The sequence below is a fragment of the Sinocyclocheilus grahami genome, unplaced genomic scaffold (assembly GCF_001515645.1).
Source record: "Sinocyclocheilus grahami isolate Dianchi unplaced genomic scaffold, SAMN03320097.WGS_v1.1 scaffold1037.1, whole genome shotgun sequence".
Taxonomy (NCBI): Eukaryota; Metazoa; Chordata; class Actinopteri; order Cypriniformes; family Cyprinidae; genus Sinocyclocheilus; species Sinocyclocheilus grahami.
The window spans coordinates 499,161-521,130 of NW_015506216.1; the positions used below are offsets into that span (position 1 = coordinate 499,161).

A 21,970-nucleotide genomic window follows, 5' to 3' on the forward strand; every position below is an offset into this window, starting at 1 on the left:
CTGCACATGCACATTGGCTGTAACAACCTGAAATATGTGTTATTATTTTATTGCTGATTTTGACATTTCAGGAGGTGTTGCAAATATGGCCCCTAAGTGAACTGACTTTCCTTGAAAGGGTTTGGGTTAGGAACCCATGAAGAAACCATACAGTGAGCTATATAGGAAACTCCTATATAGCAGAACTCCTATATTTTAGAACTCCTTACTGAATCTCCATGTAGAAAATGAATGGAATATTAAATACTGCCACATAACAATGGTTACTAAAAAATTTATTGATCTGAGTCTCATCTATTGATCCACAGCTCCCTGTCCACCCAGTAGCCTGACAGCTTCTGCTAGCTGTGGCACAAACAGGGTCACCATCAGCTGGCTGAACGGCGCAGGGGCGCACTCCTATACTGCCAATGTGTTGGGAAACAATGGACAAACTGTTTCTTGTACATCCAAAACCACTTCCTGCTCTGTGACGGTTGAATGTGGACTTACATATATAGCCACTGTAGTTTCCACGGTTGGCCTCTGCAACAGCACCACTAACAACAGCATCCAGTTTAAATCAGGTAATTTAAAACTTTAATCTACGTAACAAAACAAACTGTAATTGCTTTTTAAGCAGACTTTTGTGCAAACTTGACAACATTGGTCAAACATTTTCCTCTTCGTTTCACCTCCACATGTGTGTCACAGCGGATTGCCTGCCTAGTAATGTGATAGCGCAGTTAGGCTGCAATTCTAACATGCTAGCTGTACACTGGGACCCCAGTGCAAACAACCCTGACACCTATACAGCCCTGGCTATCGGTACAGATGGCACTCGGCTTTCTTGCAACACAAGCTCTACTTCCTGTACCATTCAGAACTTAAGATGTGGCCACACCTATAGCATTGCCGTGACCACATCCAATATTAACTGCAGAGTCATTGAGGGTTCAGACTACCAAATCGAGACAGGTAAACTGACTAGATTAATTCTAAACCAACCCCACCCCCTTAAAATGTATTAATGTAGCTATTTATCATCTGTATCCCATCAGCCCCCTGTCAACCACAGAGCCCAGCTGTTCAACTGCAGTGCAGCACTAACATTGTTACGGTAACATGGGACAATAATGGAGCAGATCAGTTTGATATGGTGACTGCGCTCAACTTTACCGGTGGTGCGACGGTGTGTAATAGCACAGATAGGTCTTGCACGTTTGCACAGCTACACTGTGGTGAGTCGTACTCACTCAGTGTAGTTGGATTCAATGGAAACTGCACCAGTGAACCCAGCGAGAGCTTCAATCTTAATACAGGTGAGACAAATCTGCACACAGGTGAGGGATACTTTAGTTTATATACTTTACTTTATAGCTTATAACAACAGAGACTGATAAAGCTGATAGCTATATTAATACAGCAATTTTAAGAATTTTCCTCCAAACAAATGTGATAAAAAAATAATGACAAATATAAATCTATATTTCCAGGGTATATACATCTTAAATGCAAACTCAGTTGGCAACAGAATATAATTTTGAAAATGTATGTAATGCACTAGCCTACAGGGCCTCTATTGTTTCAAAGTATAACCATAACACAGCAGAAACATACATTATGAAAGCAAATGCAGACATGAGAGCTTGTCCAATGCATGGCAAGCCATAGTCCTCTTTAGTATACTTATGCCCCCCTCACACTACATAATTTTAGCTCTGATTTTCTGCTCGCCAATAGTTAATGGAGATCATTGAGAAAAGCACAAAAGTGGATGCAAATCAGTTTTTATTCACAAGTGATGATCGCTTTGTTTGAATTATCAAGGATTCAAACATTGATGCATCGCTGGTGCCTGAGAGATATTCAGCAGGTTAAATATTTAGACCTGTCTGTGATCCAAGTCCTATAGTCTAAAATGTTTTTTGAATGGAACTGACATTAGCGACAAGAGATAGTTGTTCAGTGTGAAAAGAACAGCAATCCAAAGACTTTGAAAGTAGTGTATAGGCGGCATTAGCATATATTCTTACATTGCTCTGGTGGTAATAAACTCCAGTACTCCAGGGGGCGATAGCCCAGAGTTACTATGTTGACAGTTTCAATAAATTAAACTTACTCGCAAGATTCTCTTCAAACTGTTGCTTAGCCATGACAGAGAGAGAAAACTGACTAGATGACAATAACTTGCATGCATACCTATTATATCAACCCTTAAGGCAATGATAAAAATGTCACACACTCCTTTCTGTGGTAACCAACAGCACATCTCAAACTTCAGTTTACACAGTTGATAGGTAGAGAGCAATATTCACAAAGACACCACATGACATTATTGGGTTTATTCCTGAATATCCTGTCCAAATTCTTGGTGGACACACAGCAGCCACATTCCTTTGCTTCAAACAAATATCTTTTTTTCTGCTCATGTTTGTGGATCTCTGGCTTTCTTAACCCATACTACTGTTTCTCTCAGCTCCCTGTATGCCCACTTACGTTGTGGCGACCACAAACTGCGACACGTCTATCACCACTGTAACCTGGGATTCTGCCCGTGGTGCCAGCAGTTACACTGTCCATGCCGTGAGCACCTGGGGGCGCAACAACACATGTACCAGCACAGACACCACCTGCTCTTTCCCAGACCTGGACTGCGGACAAAACTACACGATAACAGTCACAGCTGAAGATGACAACTGTGTGCGCCTGACCAGTGCACCTATCACTGTCACAACAGGTATTGGAAAAAAAAACTTACTGTGGGATAAACTCATGAATTTAGTCAAATACACATAATGGATGTGCTTAATATTAGACAAAACAAGGACTTAAACAAACAGTGTTGCTGTGAAACAGCATCAGTGAACAAACTTTATCCATTCAGGCCAATAGGTTTCAGTATAAATTCCATTGAGACCATTGAGGACGAGCCAGTTAAATGCAAGCAAGACATTATTCCGCAACATGTACCAGCACAGACACCACCTGCTCTTTCCCAGACCTGGACTGCGGACAAAACTACACGATAACAGTCACAGCTGAAGATGACAACTGTGTGAGCCTGACCAGTGCACCTATCACTGTCACAACAGGTATTGGAAAAAAAAACTTACTGTGGGATAAACTCATGAATTTAGTCAAATACACATAATGGATGTGCTTAATATTAGACAAAACAAGGACTTAAACAAACAGTGTTGCTGTGAAACAGCATCAGTGAACAAACTTTATCCATTCAGGCCAATAGGTTTCAGTATAAATTCCATTGAGACCATTGAGGACGAGCCAGTTAAATGCAAGCAAGACATTATTCCGCAATGTTGTATGCTACATTGTTGACATCATGTGACATGTGAGTGGTGTCCAGTTGTCATTGGCACCTTTCCCAAATGCAATCCTAAGTCCTGACGGTCTTCCTCCGTGTCCACACTTTCACTTTCACACCCTACAGTCTCATGGACTTAACCAGGGGTGGCCAACTTCAGTCATAGAGTCCTGCAGAGTTTTGCTCCAAGTTTACTTCACTTCAGAACATTCATTCACGGATTTGCTCTATGCCATGGGCTGCAGCGTCTTCACACACAGACGAAACTTACTAGAGAAGTGTGAAGTGTGACATAATATACCCCTTAAATAAATACAATTTAAACATCTCACACATTTTAATGCCCTTTGAATGGAACATATACGCTCCCTTTGAACTTTGAATAATGGTGGAATATCCTGTGATGTCCACTTCACAGGGCACTTATGGTCGAACAGAACGAATGTCTGAATTGATAAGAAATACATACAAAATATGCAGAGCGGGGGTACGCAAGGACTGGAATTGAGGACTGAAAAGAGAACCACTGGTCTAAGGGTTTCTAGAAAACTAGAGGCAACCTTGAGTTTTTATCAAGGTTGGAGCAAAACTCTGCAGGACTGTGACTCTCCAGGACCGAAGTTGGTCACCCCTGGACTTAACGGACATCGCATAGCATTGTGTTGTATAGCATTGTATAGCAAGTCCACAACACCACAAATTCACATGAAATGTGCCATTTGGGATAGGGCCATTCTAGTGATGCAGAAATTTCACACAGTAGCTTTAACAAAACTATGTGTTTTTATTCCCCCTTACTAGTTCCATGTCCACACTCTGATCTACAAGCAACTCTGGACTGCAGCACTGACTCTGCTCTGATCTCATGGACCCCCGGTAGGGGCACTCTGATTTATAACGCTTCTGCCAAGGGCTTTGATGTAAATCACCAAGTCAGCTGCAGTACACCTGGCTCTGCCTGCAATGTCAGCAACCTGCACTGTGGCAACCGTTACCAAGTCAGTGTGAGAGGAGAAGGGCTCACCTGCCCCGGCCAATCAGATGACTGGATTGGCCTCAAGACAGGTAACAACCTCATAAGCCACTAATTTATACACATTATAGTGCAGAGTTCATCAGTGTACTATTCTTTAAAAAATGGTATTCATAAACTATGTAATAATTTTCCTCTGAAACAAATTTTCATACTATGAAACTATACTACAGAAAAAAAACATATCTGAATGAAACAAAACCAGCATGAGAATGCAGATTTACTCTCTGACAGCAGGTGGCGCTTATGGAACAGCAGCGATACAACGTTTCCTTGGTTACCACTGTAAACAAAGCAGCGCTGCGCTTATAAATACTTATATGCATTATTGAGAGGCAAGATGAAAAGAAAATACCATCTAAACTTTTCTTAAGACAGTTTCTTAAGATACATTCTCATACCCCCCACCCCCAACTGTATCGTGATTCATTTAACATCTCAACCGACTTGAATCGTCACATATCTTACAGATTTTCAACCGGCTCAGGGTGCATCATTATATCCCTAGTCTCAACTTTTTTTTTGTATACAATATCTGATTTTACATGATGAGATGTCTTTAGATAAAGAATATTTAATTGTAATAAAATGTTGACATTACTGATTAGCATGTTGCTTTGGTATTCTTTTGTTTCTTCAGCACCATGTCCACCCACTCAGGTGTCTATCCAGTCATCCTGTGACTCAGACACTGTGTCCGTTTCCTGGCAAATCTCTAAGGGCTCTGTGTCCTACATGGCTGTTGCCGAGAGCAGCGGAGGTCACAGGATGACTTGCAACACCACCAGCTACCTCGCCTGTGATATTACAGGCCTCCAGTGTGGACAGACTTATCATATTTATGTTTCTGGTGTGGATGGTGACTGTATTGGATCCAGAAGTGAAGTTCGCATTCTTGAAACAGGTGAGAATTGCAGTTTTTATGACCATTTGGAATATATAATGCTGACAAATGACAAAACCAAGTGGGTACACTCAGCTCTTCCAGATTCCCTTTTTGAATGACGAATAAAGACTACTGCCACCTGCTGGCATGGAGAGTTATTTTGTCTCAAGCATGTACCGAACATACATGCTATTTGGTTAGAGTCTATGCGGTATGTTCAAGCTCAACTTTTTGGCCCTGATGCAAGTGACAAGGGGCAACACCACAGTCTGCTTTCAACGTGCTAGTTCTTTTTTTTAAAGATTTTTTTGCCTTTATTATGATAGGACAGAGAGTAGACTGGAAGGGAAGCATCAGAGAGAAAGGTCCGCAAGCCAGGACTCAAACTCAGGTTGTCGAAAGCGAAATGGCATTTTATGACCATTTGGAATATATAATGCTGACAAATGACAAAATCAAGTGGGTACACTCAGCTCTTCCAGATTCCCTTTTTGAATGACGAATAAAGACTACTGCCACCTGCTGGCATGGAGAGTTATTTTGTCTCAAGCATGTACCGAACATACATGCTATTTGGTTAGAGTCTATGCGGTATGTTCAAGCTCAACTTTTTGGCCCTGATGCAAGTGACAAGGGGCAACACCACAGTCTGCTTTCAACGTGCTAGTTCTTTTTTTTAAAGATTTTTTTGCCTTTATTATGATAGGACAGAGAGTAGACTGGAAGGGAAGCATCAGAGAGAAAGGTCCGCAAGCCAGGACTCAAACTCAGGTTGTCCAAAGCGAAATGGCAGAATATGTCAGTGTGCTGCTCACAAGACTATCAGCGTAGATGATGCACTAGTTCTTTGATGTCAGGATTAGTGTGCCTATGCCTTTAGGTGAGTGGTCCCCTTGTAGTGATCTTTGACCTCTATGTCCCCTTCAGCCCCTTGTGTGCCTCAGAATGTGCAAACTATTCTGGAGTGTCAAGCTACTGTTCTCGATGTTACCTGGCAACAGACAGGTCAAGCCCATCGATACCACACCACAGTGAGGAGCAGCGATGGTCAAGTGCTGGGGTGTGACTCTAATACAACCTTCTGCCAAGTTCCCAACATCCTTTGCGGACTGACTTACAGTGTGACGGTGGTCGCCTATAGTCAAACCTGCAACAGTTCCCAAAGCTCTGTGCATCATGTCACCTCAGGTACCCATATATACATAAATAAAATATTTCGTATTTCAATATTTGGATGTCTCTAACATCTCTTTTCTGCATTCTTCAGCCCCTTGCCCACCAGATGCTATCTTTGCCATCTTGGACTGTGATTTAAACACGGTGTCTGTGTCCTGGGACTCTAGTGTAGATGGTGTCCTCTACATCGCACAGGCCTTTTACTCCTATAACAACAACGATTATTACATGTGTAATACCACAGAAACCAGTTGTGATATCACTGTTACCTGTGGCATGGATTATAATGTGACTGTAGTGCCATTAAGAGATGGCTGCACTGGGGAGAATTCACCAGTCCAGCATGTTACGGCAGGTTTGTCACATTTAATGAAACTTTAACACATCACCAAATATCTATTTGTTTATCTGTGTTTGTCACAAAATTCACTTTTTGGATGTGTGTTTGTGTATAAAGCTCCTTGCGTTCCCCCCATGTTGGACGTTGAAATGGACTGCCTGTCTGATTCGGCTTGGCTGACATGGGAAGAGTCAGCAGGGGCGGAGCTCTACATGGCCACAGCAACTGACAGTGATGGTCAGGTGTACCAGTGTAACTCAACTGAGACCCAGTGTACAGTTGAACAGCTACAATGCGGAAGATTCTACAACTTTAGTGTCACTGCATCTAACAGTCAATGTGACAGCCCCATGAGCAACACTTTGCAGAGCGAGACAGGCAAGAGAGTGGGCTTGTAAAGGATGCTTTTCAATGTAAAACAGACTACATAATTTCACACTTCCTGTCTCATTTTCTCTTTCAGCCCCTTGTCCACCTCAGAATGTGATCACATCTGTGGGGTGTGACACTGGTACGGTGAGTGTGTTGTGGGATGAGAGCGTTGGCGCATTAAGCTACACTGCTACTTTGGAGCGTACAGATGGAGAGACCACCTGCTGCACAGCAAGCTCCACTTCCTGTGAGGTCACTTCCCTTCCCTGCGGCCAGATGTATGTCCTGACAGTCACTGCTGAGGGAAGGACATGCAACAGCTCTCAGAGCCTTGAGGTCATCATACGGTCAGGTAATACACACTGATCATTCAACCCGGTTACCAATGCTGCTTTTATATAAATTTTTCACTTTATCTATCGTAACTAGCATTCAGCATAATTTTGGGGTTGCAAAACCTGAAATTCTCATAAATTAATAGAAAATAACAATCCTCAAGACTAGGCACCTCCTTCTGTTTCAAAAAATTGTACTCCATTTTAAAGAGTTTCAAACCCTATTGTGTGAAAAGTGCCATATATCCTGGGCATGCTTTTTCCACCATCACAATGTATTTCAACCCACAGTTCCCTGTATTCCGGAGAGTCTGGTGTCCAGTACTAGCTGCAGTGATAATGTAGTCACCATGTCATGGGTGAGCAATGAAGCCGGTGAGCTCTACACAGTCCAGGCCTTCAGTGCTGATGGGTTATTCTCTGACAGCTGCTCAGGGTTTGGTCAGTCATGTGATCTCACATCACTGATGTGTGGTGTGCCATACACTGCCACAGTAATAGCACAGGACAGCATCTGCACCAGTCCGCCAAGTCAAGCTGCTTCAATCAGGACAGGTATGTGTGATTTTATTGCAAAATGCATTAAAAACACTGATGAACCATATGGTGCGGAAATATCTACTATACTGTAGTTATTCACGACAAACCTCAAACCTTCCTGTTCCTAATAAATCTATCTTTCTAACAATCACTGATTTGATTCACTGACAGTCACTTCTCTCATGTCCAGTGCCCTGTGTGCCGAATCATGTGACCGCTAATGTGAGCTGCCTAGGGAATGACCTGTCTGTGTTCTGGGAGGAGAGTGCAGGAGCAGACTTATACACGGCTGTACTTGAGGACAGTAACAGCCATTTCACCAGCTGTCAGAGCATGAACCACACCACTTGTACAGTTAACAGACTTGTCTGCGGACAGACCTACCGTGTCAGTGTGACAGCATCAGATGGATACTGTGACAGCTTGCCCAGTGCCGTCACTGATGTTCATTCAGGTAGAAACCAGTGAGAACAGATTTACATGCACACAAACACGTCAAATTGACCTAAAAGTCCTTTTTTAATGTTTTTAATCCAGAATTCATATTCTCATCGGGTTACACACCCCACAGTATGTTAAATTGGATTCTGAATTGGAACAAGAAGATAAATAAAAATAAACTGAATAGCAATTCAAAGATATTAAACGCAGTCACTCAAGAAACAGTCCCTGACATTTTGCAATAAAACATTTCTGTAGCATATTACATAGGGATGTAACGATTAACCGCAAGCTGGTCGAAAATCGATTCAAATATGTGACGATTCAAATCGGTTGAGGTGCCAAACAAATCACGATACAATTGGAGTAGGAGTTTATATGAATGTATCTCTGAGGGGAACTGACTGTTTTTAGAAAAGTTTACGTGGTATTTTCTTTTCATCTTGTCTCTGAACAATGCATATTAAAGTAGTGTTCATAAGCGCAGCGCTGCTTTGTTTACAGCGGTAACCCAGGAAACACTGTATCATTGCTGTTCATAAGCGCCATCTGCTGGCAGAGAGTGAATCTGCGTCTCATTCAGCTCGTCTTTTCGTTTCATTCAGATATGATTTATGTAGTATAGTTTCACAAAACTAAAGTCATACCATTCTGTTTTTGCTTCAAATTATGAAATTATACAGTCTAATTTAGATTAATTTAAACTACTCGTGCTGCATGTATGCTGCATCTTTGTTTGGATCATGATTAAAATCCAGTGGTTGCCTCTAATTTTAAATGGAAAGAGCACAGACAAAGCCTTAGTTTGTTCATATTAAAGGGGTCCTATTATGCTCTTTTACAAAGTCTTGATTTTGTTTTGGGGGTGTACTAGAACAGGCTCTCACACTAGGTTGTTCGAAAAACACATTATTTTTCACATATTTTACATTATTACAACACCTCTCTCCTCAGTCTGGCATGAACGGCTCGAATAGTTCCTGTATCAAATGAAGGCCCGCCTTCTGAAATACGAAATGTGCTGTGATTGGTTAGCTAGGCCAGTGTGTGCTGTGATTGGTTAGCTGGGCCAGTGTGTGCTGTGATTGGTTAGCTGGGCCAGTGTGTGTGTTGTGATCGGTTAGCTGGGCCAGTGTGTGTTGTGATCTTTACCATGACCCCTTACCATAGCCGCCTGCGAGCTTCAGTGTAAATATTGCATCAAAATCAAATCAATTTGAGCGCAATTTAAACCCGGATGATTGTAACCACTCTAAGTTCGTCTGCCTTAGGAAAGCTAGTGTGGCTCCAACATAGTGATAACACTCGTTGCCTTCTCTAGTGCAGCTCAACCAGGTCTCTTCCCATTCGTCGATCTTTGTGATATCAAAAATCCCGGAAAATATGTGTTGTAGTCCAAATGAGTCGTTCGTTGTAGTTTTTGAAAAGTGATATCTGTTAAATAAAATATCTCCTTTTGAAGTGGAATTTGAGCTTTGTAACTTTGCAGATCTTTTTTATGCTCAAACAGCAACATTACAGACTAACTAAAGTTGAAAAAGTGAAAAAGCGTAATAGGACCCCTTTAAGAGATTTATTTTATTTGTGTAACTAACTTGTTTGATTTGGGGTTTGTTTTAAAATTTAAATTTAGTTTTGTTATATTTCAATTTCACAAAGAAACGTGCAGCAATAGCCTAATAAAACGCCTTTTCATTTACTGTATAATGTCTTCAATGTCATTTTGTTAAAGAAAATCGTGAGTCGAATCGTGAGTTGAGTGAATCGTCTCTAATATTATTATTTTTTGTTTGTTTTTGAAAACAACGTTTCTTTGAATTTCAATAATAACTTTAAATTTGATTAAAATTTGGAAATTCATTTGGAAGTTAAATTGCATTTGTAAATAAACAATACCATGGTACATTGATTTTTATATATTTTTTTAAATGTAGCATGACATTGTTTTACTGGCAGATATTTTTCTGTATTTCAGCTCCTTGTATGCCTCGTAACATTCGGGCACTAATTGACTGTCAATCTGGTTTGGCTATATTGTCGTGGCAGTCAGGCACTGGGGCAATGCAATACACGGCCACAGCTGTAAGTGAATCTGGCCATGTACTCAGCTGTGAAAATAACGAAACTAACTGTGAGCTGACAGGACTGGCCTGTGGTGAGAGCTACAACATCACTGTGTTAGCCGAAGGACAGACCTGTAGCAGCATTGCAACCATGAGAGGACACCTGAATACAGGTGAGCAAAAACCACTGGGAAGACATCCTAGAATACAACCGAGCAATACCATAACAAACACCCTACTACACATAACACCCTAGCAACCACCTAACAATGCTCTCCACCCTCCATAGCCTTTACTGTAGCAACGTCCTGGTAACAACCCGGTACACCATAGTAAAAACATAATGATAACCACTCAGAACACCTCCCCGACTGCATAGCAATGCACTTGCAACCACCCACAATTGCTAGCACTGTTGTCCATTTTTGTACCACTTTACTATATTTTGCACAACTATAATCAATCTCTTTCTTTTCATTGTGAACTCAGGTCCTTGTGCACCTCAGAATATTGAAGTGCAGTACGGCCTGTCTATTGGCCAGCTGTCATGGGACAGAAGTACAGGTGCTTCCATGTACACGGCACAGGCTGCCCCTAATCTGGGATCAGTGCGATCCTGCTCCACCAGTGACACCTCCTGTGCCCTCTATAATGTGTCCTGCAGTCAGACATATGACATCACTGTAACAGCACACAACAACGTCTGCCGAGAAGCTGCTGTGTCTGCATCAACTACTCTAAACACAGGTATATTAAATTTGCAATTTTACCAATGATTTTAGTGGTTTCTGCACAGACGTCCAACAACTGACTCTTTATGCTTCACCAGAACCCTGCCCGCCCCAGAACGTGCAAACCCATCTGAATTGCGCAAGTGATGTAGGGACTGTGTCTTGGGAGGAGAGTTTGGGGGCAGTGGCATATGTGGCTTTCTTGGAGGGTCGCAATGGACACAGCCTGTCCTGCTACACAACTAGCTCCAGCTGCAGTGTAACGGGGTTGATCTGTGGAATGGTTTACAGCACCCAAGTACGCGCCATTGGAGAAACTTACAACAGCACAGACAGCGAAACAGTTCTCTTCACATCAGGTTAGGCATCCAAGAAATGACAAATTAGGAACCATTTACATTCTTTGACATGATTTGTTGCTCTCATGTTTAAATAACAGAGAATTGTGCCATCTACCAAGTTGTTCATCACTGCTGTGTCTTTGTGTTTAGCCCCCTGTCTACCAGATTCCAGTTCAGTCACTGTTGACATGAACTGTGAGAATGCCACGGCATTGTTCAGGTGGGCCTGGAGTGGCGGAGCTGCATCCTATGAGCTCACTGCTATCAGTAACAATGGTTACATCGCCTCCTGCATTTCCCAAGAGAATTTCTGTAGTATCAGCGAACTAGCCTGCGGACAGACTTACACAGTCAGACTCACAGCAATCAGTGATGAATGTCAAGTTACTCAGGAGACGGGAGTGACCTTCCAAACACGTGAGTAACCATATTTATATACATTATTTGCAAAAGGGACAAAACATGTGCAATGTAGCTGTAGAAAGTGAATATAGCTGATAACGGGAATATAAATTTGAACAAATTTTTCGTTTGACCTCTAGGCCCCTGTGCTCCCTTGTATGTGAACGTTGACCTTCGGTGCCAGCCTAGCACAGCCGTAGTGACTTGGGAACAAAGAGATGATGTGCTATACTACCTTGTTAGCGCCACCCTCAGCACAGGAGAAGCAGATACAGTTTGTAACTCTACAACTGACAGCTGTGAAATGAGTGGGTTGCAGTGTGGAGTGGAGTACGCCTTTACCGTCACTGCCTACAGTAGGCACTGCCATAGTGATGCCAGCAGCACTGTACACATTACAACAGGTAGATGATTCTATCCTTCAAATTTAATCTTGATCTATATACAGCAGGGGTAGCCAACCCTGCTTCTGTGGCCTATTTCACAAAGCTGGTTTTAGTGGCCACGCAGGTTGAGCTTGTTTGAGTTTAATTTGAGCAGACTCCTGTTTTTCTGGGTTCAAGAAGATGGATTGATCTTTAGCAGTATTCATCACCATGGTAAATTTTGCTACAAGGCTAACCTGCTCTGGAAGCAGGTTTTATTCTGGTGCACCTACTCCAGACTGTGAGTCTGCTGAACTTGATCTAAACTGGGATTCCTTTGGTTTTGTTAACTCTAAACTTGAATCTGAAATGCAGAGTTTGTTCAAAAGAGTTGGTTAACAGGCCACTGGAGGGTTACCATCATGCAAAGTTCAGATCTAACCCTAAACAAACCTACCTGAATGAGATAATCAAGGTGTTCAGGATTACTTGAGAAAACAGGCAGGTGTGTTGGAACTGAGGTCTACAGGAAGGTAGCCCTCCAGGAGCAGGACTGGCTACCCCTGATACAGAAGAATTCAATCCACTCACACTACACCCTAGCATACTATAAAACATAAACTTGTCATATTCATCTTTTTACGAGCATGCAACAAAAAGTGCCAGATTGTAGACTCCACATTTTCACACACACCAGATGATAAATTTCAAACTTGCTTGAAAAAAAAGTTGATGTTCACTAGGCTTCAACATCACAGTGAAACCTCTGCTGTATCTGTTTCTTCAGAACCTTGTCAACCAACTCAACCAACAGTTTTAGGATCATGTGATAACAACACAGTTCTCTTGAACTGGAATCACAGCAGAGGTGCATCAAATTACACAGTACATATAACAAGCAACCTAGGATACGCAGACTCTTTCCAGACATCTGAATCTACGCTAACAGTGGAGCTTCTTTGCGGACAGACCTACACCTTCACAACACTGGGAGAAAATGATTTCTGTGGCAGCATACCAAGCAATCCTGCGCATTTTACGACTGGTATGACCCAACACTCATAAAAGCTGTTGAGAAAGGTCAAATTCACAAGTGACAAAGTTTCTAAAGAAAAGACTTTCTGGCATTTATACCACATGTGTATCAATCACTGCTTTTTTCTATAGCCCCATGTGTGCCATACCACATTGAGACCTATGCAGAGTGTGAAAATAACCTTGGAGCTGTCAGCTGGGCTGACAGTGATGGCACAGATATTTACACCGCCATTGCCATAGGACAGGATGGCCACACGCACGTCTGCATAACAAATACAACTTTCTGTATCTGGGAGGAACTGCACTGTGGGGAAATTTACTTTGTCCAAGTCATCGCCAGTACCCAAATCTGCAACAGTGAGCCCAGTGATGGCACAGTCATCCACATGGGTGAGTGTCTAAGAACAATTAATGTAGAGTTATATATAAGACAACAATAACTGAAACTACTTTGCAGTTCTATAGCTGTAAAGTGACTATATGCTTACAAAAAGTTTTTTTTTTTTTGGTAATCTAACAAATGGCTGATCGAGATTGCCTGTATTGTGTACAGCTCCATGTGTCCCTCAAAAACTGGTGTCCTCTTTCGACTGTGACATGAGAGTGGGTTCCCTCAGCTGGGAAGCAACTGAAAATGCTGAGATGTACCTGGTGTCTGCAGAATCTAATAGCGGTCACCGGGTGGAACTCTCAACAAATGCCACAAGTGCACAAATCTCTGAGTTCAACTGTGGTCAGCCATACTATCTGACTGTGCAAGCTGTGGGAAATGTATGTAGAAGCCAGCCCAGTAATGCTTCAGTACTGAAGACAGGTTAGGACCCTCTTACTCACACACACATACAAAGATATGGTGTCAAAAGAAGTACCTAACTCTTTAGCTTTCAAAAGGACAGCACAGGCTTGGCATAACACTGTCCCACTTGTGAATGTCTTGGATTATGTCATTCTGTCTTCTTGCAGAGCCCTGTACTCCAGCAGTTGTCGTTGGCTTTATGGACTGCATCTCCAACATTGCTACTGTATCCTGGGAGCTAGCAGAAGGTGGAGAATACTACACAGCGACAGTTCATGGCCCAGATGGGCCTTTGGGAACATGCATGTCCTGGTCATCGAGCTGTGGCATGCCCAAACTGTCCTGCGGTGAAACATACAATGTTAGCGTGATTGCCTCCAGTCGCCAATGTAACTCAACACCCAGTGCGCTGAGCTCTCTTAACTCAGGTAATGCAAGCAAGCAAACGACAACATAAATATAAGACACAAATGCACAAGTCTCAGCACAGGTATTATACATTAAAGCACTTAAGCCACATAAAAATTCTGGATCATTTGTAGAAAAAATGTATCAGTAACTTCTCTGGTATTGGGTGATTTTGTTCATGCACACTGTCAGATCCTTATTGTGCCTTCCTAGTACTAAACCTTATAATGGTTTGATCCCAGGATCAAATTTTCCATAGTTCCAGTTTCTGGCTCGCATTCACAATGAAGGTTCTCCAGCAATCTTCAGCAATCAAATCCCACTGTGAATGGAGCTTAATTAGCCTTAGCATAGATATTCTGAGTAAAGCCTGGACTCTAGTCTGTGTAAGAAAAAATGATGAGGATGTTGAAGATCTTGATGTTTATTGCAGCATAGCAGTGAAAAAGTATATGTAGTACCTAACGTTCAGAATGAATGAACCCCAAACATCCTAAGCTCAAACCTTTTATACAGTTACAGTTTACTACCCTTAATGTAAATGAAGTTGCTCCTGTCATAACAGCTCTGGTCTGTATGTTAATGAAGTTCTGACACCTGATTGTCTGAGATGGTTCTCGGTGTCCCACACCCATTCCCATTCTACAGTTGGTCACTATTTGCTCAGGATATGATCATCCCAAATGATCAAGAAACAACATAACTGTTGACTTTCATCTTCTCTATAATAATTAAACCATCTTGGGAAATGAGCATCAAACATCTATCATGGAGTAGAATCTGGGTCGGGGCAGACTCTATAGGGATTATGCGCAACAGACTTCCATATTCTGTTAACCGGGTCTCGTCGCTTCCGGTTCAAGTGTTTTGTATATGCTTTGTTAAATTATGAAGCAGTTTTCTCAAGATGCCTTCAAAGTAGATACCAATGATGATCATAACCAATGTCCATCACATATGCGGACTGATATCTAAAAGCCCCCAACACTGCACATTTTGCATCTCTCTTTTGCCATTTCAGTCCTTGTACTCTCTACTAATGGACAGATGAGCTGAATCAGGTGTGTTTGAATAAGGAGACATGCAAAATGTGCACTGCTAGGGGTTCTCCAGGTATGTGGTTGGGAACCACTGCTCTATTCAACTAAATTGCACAAAGACAAATTCAAGGAAGCTTACACTTTTCCATTTGTCACTAAAGTTATGCCATCAACATACAGGGATTTTCTTTTCATATTCTCCTGGCTTTGGTGAATTAAGCTGACTCTTTCTCTCTCTTTTGCAGTGCCCTGTGTTCCTACAGGTGTGTCTGTGGTGCTGGACTGTGCCACTGCTGATGCACATGTGTCTTGGAATGCAAGCTTGGGGGCGCTGCACTACGTTGCTTATGCCTGGAGCAGAACATTTAACTTCATGTCCTGTGAGACCTCTGGGCCTGTTACACATTGCACACTTAGTGATCTCATCTGTGGAGATAATTACACTGTTCAGGTGATTGCTGTTGGAGATGAATGCTCCAGTTTGCCCAGTCAGTCAGAAATCTTCCGCACAGGTATTTTTATGCTTGTCTAGTTGTGTTGTTGTTGTTTTAGATTAAAATAAATCTGTTCTGTCTTTTGATTTTTATATATTATTCTACTAAATGTTTTTATTATATGTTTCCTCTAGTTCCCTGTGCCCCGGAGGTTACTTCTACAACCTTGGAGTGCTACACTGACTCTGTCCTGCTGCAGTGGACACCCACTGATGGGTCTATTTCCTATAACGTTGATGCCAGGACACCAGAGGGACTCGTCTCCACCTGCTCCAGCAACTCCACTAACTGTGAACTGAGGGGACTAGCCTGTGGACAAACATACAATGTTACTATGGTATCATATGATGGACATTGTCACAGCATGCCTGGCACAGCCCTGGCAGTGGCATCGGGTAGGAAGGAGAAAATTTATTAAAATGCAGTACCTACATGTAGCAATGTAATAATTCGAACATTATTATATATATTATTATTTACTGATTTCTGTTTCATGCCAAAGCTTATCTTTCTCCAACTTTTTGCTCTCTCTCTCTCGCTCTCTCATATGAACAGTACCCTGTCCACCTGAGAATGTGGAGTCGAATTTGCTCTGTTCTTCAAACTCTGCCCATGTGCAGTGGAATCCTGGTTCAGGGGCAGAATCATTTGAGGTGCATGCCATTAGCACAGATGGTCAGATGACAGGATGTGACAGCACAAATACTTCCTGTGTTATGACTAACCTTGTATGCGGTTCCATTTACAATGTCAGTGTGCTTGCCATTGGCCACCACTGTAATGTTTCAAGGAGTGAGATCACAACACTCCATTCAGGTTGGTGACCCCTAATAAAACACAATACAATGCAGCTGAACTTTTATCCTTATGACAGTGAGTGCTAGCATCTCCCACCACGACTGTAGAATGACCCAAATATGAATTCCCATTTTGTCCCCAGTGCCATGTGTTCCCAACCACATTCAGGCAAACCTGAATTGTGGATCTGGTGTGGTTGATGTGTCCTGGCAGCCTAGCCAAGGAGCTCTCTCTTATACTGCTGTCGCTCAGGGCAGCGGGGGCTTTGCGTCTTCATGCAACAGCAGTAGCACTACGTGTGAGTTTAGTAATCTACTGTGTGGACTCACGTACAGCATCAGCGTGACTGCGTCCGACCACGTGTGTACAAGCACACTGAGTAATAGTGTACAGTTGGACACAGGTAGGATGACTGTACACACATAATTCACAGATATTTGAATACCCATTGAAATGAACTAAATTTAGCTTGTCTTTTATTATATTTACGATCAACTTTTTTTGTGACTGAGCAGTTCCGTGTGAGCCACATGGAATCGTCACTCAAATGGAGTGTAGCAGCCACAAAGGTGTAGTGTCCTGGGAACAAGGAGACCATGTTGCCTCCTACCTGGTCCAAGCATCCAGTCCAGATGGACACCAAACATATTGTAGCAGCCCCACCACCAGCTGCAGATTAGCCAGCTTGCATTGTGGCCAAGCCTACAACCTCACACTCACCGCCCAGGACAGCCACTGTAACAGCCAAAATGCCTTTTCACAATTACAGTCAGGTTAGGAATTGTTCCATATTATACTTCTTCAGCAACATGGAATGCAGAATATGGCAGTGTTTCTGGCACTGCTATACAGCAACAGCACTGTGTTGCTATCAAATTTATAGACAGTAGTTTTTGTGATGTAAACAGCTGATATCCGCCTCATATTCTTCCTCTTCCTCAGTTCCATGTGCACCTACCAATGTGCAGACTTCTCTTGCTTGCCTGTCTAACTCTGTGGCTGTGACGTGGCAAAGTGCCAGTGGGGCGTTGTCCTACCAGGCAGAGGGTATCACTGTAGATGGCACCCATATGACCTACTGCAATAGCAGCGTGACACACTGTAACCTAGAGCATCTGCTCTGCGGGGAGACTTATAATGTGTCTGTGCTGTCTATGGACCACACATGCAACAGCGAAGAAAGTTTGTTCACACAAGTGCATACTGGTGAGTTTAAGAGTTTAAGTAAATTCTAAACCTCATTGGAACAGGTATATGAAAGGTATTTTTCATTTTTAGCGCCCTGTCCACCTCAGACCATTGATGTTGAGGTGAACTGCTCTGCTGGCTCCATGACTGTCACATGGTCAGCCAATCCAAATGCAGAATCTTTCCATGTGAGAGCAGAAACCAGTGGAGGAGCTTTCCTGTCATGTGATTCCACTAGCACCAGCTGTTCAATCAGTGGCTTGCCATGTGGAGAGTCATATTCTGTCACTGTAACATCTGTCAAGGGTGGCTGTGAGAGCCAGCCCAGCACAGCTGTTAATGTCACCTCAGGTAATCTTCACAACAACACACAATTACCAGCAGTCCACCGATATAAAACAAAATGACAGCAAATGTCATTTTGGACTTGTTATTTTTTTTGACAATATTCTCTGAACTGAAGAGAAATTATTTGCTAAAGAGAACTGAAAACTAAAATTGTTTATTACACATTAAAAAGGTCAGGATATTTTGAAACTACAGTACCACCATGTCTACATCCTATTGTTTTGCTGCAGTTTGAAACAATGTTTTGAAGCGGTCTACGCCTCCAACAAATGATTATTTTGATAATCAATTAATCTAACGATTAATTGCCTAATCGTCGATTATTTTACAGATTAATCAGTAGGCTTTGTTCAATTATTCAACTTTTGCAATCCGTTAAAATATCGAGTTTCGTTCATATACATATAGAGCTGATTTATAGCAGAACATCAAGTTGTAATTCTAATGGAAAGGGACACTGACACTGTTTTTTTTCCATGTTTAATACTGTAAAGCTGCATGCTTTAAAGCAATCTAATGCATAAAATATTTTATAAATAAATGTGACGTAACTTTACCGGAGTGCTGATTGCAGGCTTGTGCAAACCTCCACATCGCTATGATCAGATGCTTTCTTAACTGCTGTTTTCCTACATTTGTTGTGTTTATTTTGAATATTTCCATATTCATCCAAACGCTGCTCGCAGCAGGCATATGAAGTATATAAAAAATGGATCAGGATATCTGTTTACCGTCGTGCTGCATCCAATGTAGGCAGTATTGATTTTGTTGCATTGCTCATGTCCAGTGTAAGACAAGGGAAAGCCGACATTTCTGTCAATCATCTAAGACACAGTTAACATCTAAAGTTAAGAGGCTCCTTGTACTGTCACAGAAAATAAAGAAAAACACTGGTAAATTTACTGCAAAGGATGTGTGTGTGGAAATGCCTATTGATGCTAGCAAGCTAACAGACTGTATTTGCGTATTTTTAGCTCCATGTGTTCCTCAAGGAGAGACAGGAAACCTGGACTGTGTTACTAACTCAGCTTGGGTGACTTGGCTACAAGCAAAGGGGGCGGAGACTTACACTGTACTGGCAGTGGAAAGGGGCGGAACCAACTCCAGCTGCTCAGCTACAGACCTGCACTGCAATGTTCCCGACCTGCTGTGTGGAGCCACGTACACCTTCCACATTACTGCTGTGAACTCATTCTGCAGAAGCGCACCTGGCAACGCCTTCCAAATTCAGACAGGTGCAAACACACTCAAACATCCTTGTTTTCCATTTTGAGATGTGGACTAGCTTTCAAGCTACATCCACCAAACTGTCCGAATCTGTCATCACGGTCACTGATCGTTTCTGTCTACAGCTCCATGTGCCCTCACCTCCATCACTGCACACACGGACTGTTACAGCAGCCAAATCACAGTTAGCTGGCAGCTGAATGAGGGATCTTCCTTCTATGTGGCCACAGCTGAAGGTCATGACCAAAGCATTTTGATATGCAACAGCACTGGCACGTCCTGTGGCCTCTCTGGAGCGAAGTGTGGAATGCAGTACACCATTATCATTTCTGCGTCCTCCGACAAATGCAGCAGCTTGCGGAGTCCCCCTCTTAAGATGCACACAGGTACACAACTACTCAACACAACACTAAGTTTTCACATCAAGGCACACTGCATATGTGTGAGATTTGAGAGCTATGTAAAATATGCATAATTCACACCCACCTTCAGTATAACCTCTCTATTTAATTCTCTTACAGCACCTTGTGCTCCTCAGAATATAACTGTGAACCCAGTGTGTGACTCAAACGGCATGACGGCAGCATGGTCACCTTCTCTGGTTGCCGAGTCATACTCACTCACAGCCAGCAGTAGAGATGGAGATGTCCGCACCTGCAGAAGCACCGCAAACAACTGCACTCTGCTTCACCTGCACTGCGGACAGATTTATGATGTTAGCATAACCGCTTCGGCTGGAAACTGCACCAGTCTGGCCAGTCAGCAGGTCACCTTCTATACTGGTGAGACCACATGCTGGCTAGAAGACAACATGGAAAAGCATTATATTTTGGTGTGAAATTCATACTGTACTTCTTCTGCTATACATAGTGCCCTGTGAGCCACAGAACATGACTGTGGAAGTGCAGTGTGACACTGGGACTGCCACACTCTCTTGGGTGGAGGGCCAAGGTTCTCTGCAGTACTTCACAACGGCTCAAACCATGGATGGGCACACGCTTCACTGCGACACCACGAGCACGTCCTGTAGCATTCACGGACTGACTTGTGGGACATTGTACAACTTCAGTGCGCTGGCTTCAGATGGAACCTGTAACAGCTCCCTCACTGTGCCAATCCAGAGGGGAGCAGGTATACAACTTAAAACACAAACCCGTTATACATGTTTTTAGTATGATATTTACATTACTGCAAAAATTCGATTTTGCATACCAATAATGATATTTCTTTGTGTTCTCACAACATTATTTTCAGGAAATTTTCAATTATGCACATTTTTTTTTCACATATTCATTTTTCACATATTTCAAAGTAGCAATAATTAATGTAATCTATGTGTACAGTTTATATATACTTTTCTCACATTTAGCAATTTGCAAATTGGTGGATGAGTAATGAGAGTTGGTGGATAATGTATTTTGCTCTTGAGTTAAAGTAATTGTTTTCTTGAAACTGAAAAACCCTAATCAAGTGTCTTTTGAACCAACAAAAATCCTTACTAATCACTGTTATATTATTATTTATATACTATTATAGTATAAGTTTACATTAGCTTTTGTTTTAATATTTTTAATATTTTTAATATTTTTAGAGTAGCTTAATTTTGTTATTGCATTTGTGCATTTGTCATTTATTAGTGTTTGTAAATATATTTTGGCTTTATTTTTTAAAATTCATTTTTAGTCATTTTAATACTTCAACATTTTTTATGTTTTTCATTTCATATTAATACTTTATTTATTTTAATTAATGAAAATAATTTGCTGTCAAATCGATTAATCGCATCCAAAATTAAAGTTTACAAAAAAGTGTTTACATAATATGTATACTGTGTATATTTATGTCTATATACACTGAACAAAATTATAAACGCAACACTTTTGTTTTTGCCCCCATTTTTCATGAGCTGAACTCAAAGATCTAAGACTTTTTCTATGTACACAAAAGGCCTATTTCTCTCAAATATTGTTCACAAATCTGTCTAAATCTGTGTTAGTGAGCACTTCTCCTTTGCCGAGATAATCCATCCACCTCACAGGTGTAGCATATCAAGATGCTGATTAGACAGCATGATTATTGCACAGGTGTGCCTTCGGCTGGCCACAATAAAAGGCCACTCTAAAATGTGCAGTTTTATCACACAGCACAATGCCACAGATGTCGCAAGTTTTGAGGGAGCGTGCAATTGGCATGCTGACTGCAGGAATGTCCACCAGAGCTGTTGCCCGTAAATTGAATGTTCATTTCTCTACCATAAGCCATCTCCAAAGACGTTTCAGAGAATTTGGCAGTATATCCAAC

General features: G+C 41.9%; 1 protein-coding gene across 1 annotated transcript in view; it reads left to right on the plus strand.

Annotated features, from left to right (window-relative positions):
- LOC107565964 (serine-rich adhesin for platelets-like) overlaps nt 1-21,970 on the plus strand; it is a 49,651-nt gene that overhangs the window by 23,257 nt on the left and 4,424 nt on the right. The window contains exons 18-49 of the mRNA XM_016251311.1: nt 309-566; nt 694-957; nt 1,041-1,301; nt 2,459-2,719; nt 4,109-4,372; nt 4,981-5,244; nt 6,154-6,414; nt 6,494-6,757; nt 6,860-7,120; nt 7,206-7,466; nt 7,741-8,004; nt 8,180-8,443; nt 10,406-10,666; nt 10,983-11,240; nt 11,323-11,583; nt 11,716-11,982; nt 12,108-12,371; nt 13,120-13,377; nt 13,500-13,760; nt 13,924-14,184; nt 14,334-14,594; nt 15,860-16,126; nt 16,243-16,503; nt 16,664-16,924; nt 17,049-17,309; nt 17,422-17,679; nt 17,849-18,112; nt 18,185-18,445; nt 19,417-19,677; nt 19,795-20,055; nt 20,191-20,451; nt 20,540-20,800. Coding sequence (XP_016106797.1) covers nt 309-566; nt 694-957; nt 1,041-1,301; nt 2,459-2,719; nt 4,109-4,372; nt 4,981-5,244; nt 6,154-6,414; nt 6,494-6,757; nt 6,860-7,120; nt 7,206-7,466; nt 7,741-8,004; nt 8,180-8,443; nt 10,406-10,666; nt 10,983-11,240; nt 11,323-11,583; nt 11,716-11,982; nt 12,108-12,371; nt 13,120-13,377; nt 13,500-13,760; nt 13,924-14,184; nt 14,334-14,594; nt 15,860-16,126; nt 16,243-16,503; nt 16,664-16,924; nt 17,049-17,309; nt 17,422-17,679; nt 17,849-18,112; nt 18,185-18,445; nt 19,417-19,677; nt 19,795-20,055; nt 20,191-20,451; nt 20,540-20,800 — 8,376 coding nt within the window. The remainder of the gene's footprint in view (nt 1-308; nt 567-693; nt 958-1,040; nt 1,302-2,458; nt 2,720-4,108; nt 4,373-4,980; nt 5,245-6,153; nt 6,415-6,493; nt 6,758-6,859; nt 7,121-7,205; nt 7,467-7,740; nt 8,005-8,179; nt 8,444-10,405; nt 10,667-10,982; nt 11,241-11,322; nt 11,584-11,715; nt 11,983-12,107; nt 12,372-13,119; nt 13,378-13,499; nt 13,761-13,923; nt 14,185-14,333; nt 14,595-15,859; nt 16,127-16,242; nt 16,504-16,663; nt 16,925-17,048; nt 17,310-17,421; nt 17,680-17,848; nt 18,113-18,184; nt 18,446-19,416; nt 19,678-19,794; nt 20,056-20,190; nt 20,452-20,539; nt 20,801-21,970) is intronic.